The sequence below is a fragment of the Nematolebias whitei genome, chromosome 9 (genome assembly GCF_014905685.2).
Source record: "Nematolebias whitei isolate Nwh7 chromosome 9, NemWhi1, whole genome shotgun sequence".
NCBI classification, from domain to species: Eukaryota; Metazoa; Chordata; class Actinopteri; order Cyprinodontiformes; family Rivulidae; genus Nematolebias; species Nematolebias whitei.
Window position 1 is genome coordinate 51,083,188 of NC_056506.1, and position 3,377 is coordinate 51,086,564.

General features: G+C 47.3%; 1 protein-coding gene across 1 annotated transcript in view; it reads left to right on the plus strand.

The window, feature by feature from the left end:
- The window catches only part of lamc1 (laminin, gamma 1), a gene marked incomplete at its 5' end in the record, with an annotated part of 38,898 nt that overhangs the window by 31,295 nt on the left and 4,226 nt on the right, over window positions 1-3,377 (plus strand). The window contains 5 exon segments of the mRNA XM_037682447.1: window positions 1,691-1,869; window positions 1,949-2,105; window positions 2,228-2,433; window positions 2,508-2,587; window positions 2,824-2,961. Of these exon segments, the coding sequence (XP_037538375.1) occupies window positions 1,691-1,869; window positions 1,949-2,105; window positions 2,228-2,433; window positions 2,508-2,587; window positions 2,824-2,961 (760 nt within the window).

Here is a 3,377-nt window from a genome sequence, read left to right on the forward strand (position 1 = left end):
ATATATATATATATATGTTTTAAACCCTTCCCACACTCTTGCAACAAACATAAAATGTTTCTAAACTCTAAACGGTCTAAAAGAGACTGCTTGTCATGATTTTAGCTCCCTGGCACCTGCAAGTTGTCTTGGCCACGCCCACTTCCCCACTCTGCAGGAGAAACAGCTGATCAGCTGCAGCAGGAAGTTTATGGTGCAGTAAGAGCTGCACAAAGGCAGGAGGAAACTTTTTCTGCAGCTGTGGGCTGCACAGAGGTGCAGCAGGTGTAAATAATTTAAAATAATCGATTTTAAATAAAAAATTCATGCTGATCGTGCGGCTCATCCATCAATCAGCCAGTGTGTCATGTCCACTCTTATTTTGAAAAACCGCGATAGAGCGAGTGTGATAAACGAACTGTGAAGTAGCGAGAGACTACTGTAAAATAAAACTGCTTTCATAAGTTTTAGGGCTGTAAAGAACCCGCTATGAGTCAGGTAAACCGGGGGGGGGGGGTGTCAACTGTTCTGATATTAGCTCATTCTGCCGTCATGGAACCACAAAAATCAACAGTTTGAGAGGAACTCTGAGGTCCAGAAGCAGCAGAAGTGTGATTAACTGTTAAGATGGTCGCTGCAGACCCAGACATCATCACGAGTCATCTTTTGTCCACTCAGTCTGCTGCTTCCTTACAGAGAAAAGTTTTGCTGAATGACGTCTGTGAAGTTGCAACTTCTGTTGGGTCTTGGAGCTACAGAAATCAACTGAACTGAATAGGATTCAGTTTCTGGATCATTAATGTTCCATCAGTGTTCCAACACGTACTGAACATTATTATTGATATTGTTTATCTTATTTCTTTATATATTGTTTTTAACATTTAGGAACTTTTGTGTGAATCTTTTAATCTGTTGCTGCTGTTACATGGAATTTCCCATCCATGGGACAATAAAGGCTGTTTCTATTCTATTAGTTGGGTTCCAGACAACCAGTGTTTACCAGGGTCCGGCGGGGGTGGTGGGGGTCAAACCAGAGCATGAAAAAACAACTTTAAAACGTGTGCACGTTGGGCAGTCCGCCTGTGAGAGCACGAAGTCTTAGGCGACTTTTTGAGACAGTGATGAGCTGTTGTAACTTTTCTAATCAGGTTTAGATTATTTACCTTGATTTAATCGTGCCAATCCCACTGAAATCACAGATCTCTTCTGCCAGGTCCTCCTGGGCCTGGAGACAGCCTAACGTGCATGTTTCTGCACTGTGGGAGGAAACTGGAGTACCAGGAGAAAATACACGCAAACACGAGGAGAACATGCAAACTCCACACAGGAAGACCTCATGCTCAAACTGGGGGTTGAACCCAGGACCTTCTTGCTGTAAGGCAACAGTGCTAAGCACTGATCCATCGTGTAGCCTTTAGATGTTTATCTAAAGGTGGTTTCTTTCATGTGGATATTTATGAGAACCAACAGAGCTCAGTGCTGAGATCCTGATGAAACATACAGTCAGGTATCATCTGCGTAACGAATGATATAAGATACTTCCAAGCAGAAAACTGGACTTAGGAGGTGGTGTTCACTGCAGACAGGAGTCCGAGCACAGAGCTTTGTGGGACTTAACCATTAAACCGGTTGTGGATTATCAGGTTCAGCGCTTTTTATTGTCTGTTTGACAGAAAAAAACGAGACAAATGCATTTTTGTTTCCTCTGCAGCCTGTGACTGTGACCCTGAAGGTTCCTTGTTGGGTCAGTGTAAGGAGGACGGTCGCTGCGAGTGCCGACCCGGATTTGTGGGAGCTCGATGCGACATGTGTGAGGAGAACTACTTCTACAACCGTTCAGTGCCGGGCTGCCAGCAGTGTCCTTCCTGCTATAGTCTGGTCCGAGACAAGGTGAGGACCACCACCACCACTGAGAGAGCTTCACGCCTGCAGTGGTTCTGATGGATTAAAGTTCTGTTTGTGGGTCCAGGTGAACCAGCAGAGACAGAAGCTCCAAGAACTCCAGACTCTGATCGATAACCTCGGCTCGGGTCACGACATGGTCAGCGATAAGGCCTTCGAGGATCGGCTGAAGGAGGCAGAGAAGGCCATCATGGAGCTGCTGGAGGAGGCTCAGACCAGCAAAGGTAACACATATCTGAACCCTGCTGGACCTGGAACCACCCGGGTCCAGAGCGAATGATGTCACATAAGTAGAGATGTCTCTATGAAACATCGTCAAGATGTGATGCTGATTCTGACCCTGCAGATCTGGACCGAGGCCTGCTGAACCGTCTGAACGCCATCAACAACACGCTGACCACCCAGTGGAACCGCCTGCAGAGCATCCGCAGCACCGTGGACCACACCGGCACCCAGGCCGACCGGGCTCGAGACCGGGTCCGGGACGCCGAGAACCTGATCGATCGTGCACGGCAGGAGCTGGACAAGGCCAAGGAGGCCGTTGGCAAAGTGGTGAGTAGGCTGGCCGTCGTCATGGCAACCAGCAATGCAGGAGGCGCGCTAACTGATCCGGTGTCATACCACAGGACATCAAACCACCCAGTGGCACCGGAGAGCCCAACAACATGACTCTGCTGGCTCTGGAGGCACGCCATCTCGCCGACAAGTAAGATTTCATCACGGACCGCTGCGTCGGACCAGAACCACATTTACCTGCTGCCCAAAGACCCCCCAAACAGAACCTTTAACTGAAATCACTCATGAGAACCACGAACATGAGGCTTTCATTTAGCTGGTCATTTCAAAATAAAAGCACAGAAAAGGTTTAGTCTAGTTGAGGGATTCAGCTCAGCCATCCTGACTTTTGTTGTTTAAAAGGTTTTGAACGGGGTTTGTCTGCAGACACAAGATGGACGCCGACCAGATTGAGAAGATCGCCAAAGATGCCAACGACACATCGAGCAGAGCGTACGAGCTGCTGCTGAAGACCCTGGAGGGCGAGAGCCGGACTAGTGAACACATCGACGAGCTCAACAGGAAGTGAGTCCGATCTGGTCTGGGTCAGAACCAGGCTCGAGTCTTTCTGTCCGTTAGCTGGACATCTGATGAAGCGTTGGTCCTGAGGGTCTGTAGCTTCAGAGCGGAGTTGTTTTGTTGTGTTGTTGTTGTCTGGTGTTGTTGTTTGTTTCCTCAGATGTTGTTGTATGTTTCCTCTGATGTTATTTGTTTCCTCTGATGTTGTTGTTTGTTTCCTCTCATGTTGTTTGTTTCTTCTGGTGTTGTTGTTTGTTTCCGCTGATGTTGTTGTTTGTTTCCTCTGATGTTGTTTGTTTCCTCTGATGATGTTGTTTGTTTCCTCTCATGTTGTTTGTTTGTTTCCTCTCATGTTGTTTGTTTCCTCTCATGTTGTTTTTTGTTTCCTCTCATGTTGTTTGTTTCTTCTGGTGTTGTTGTTT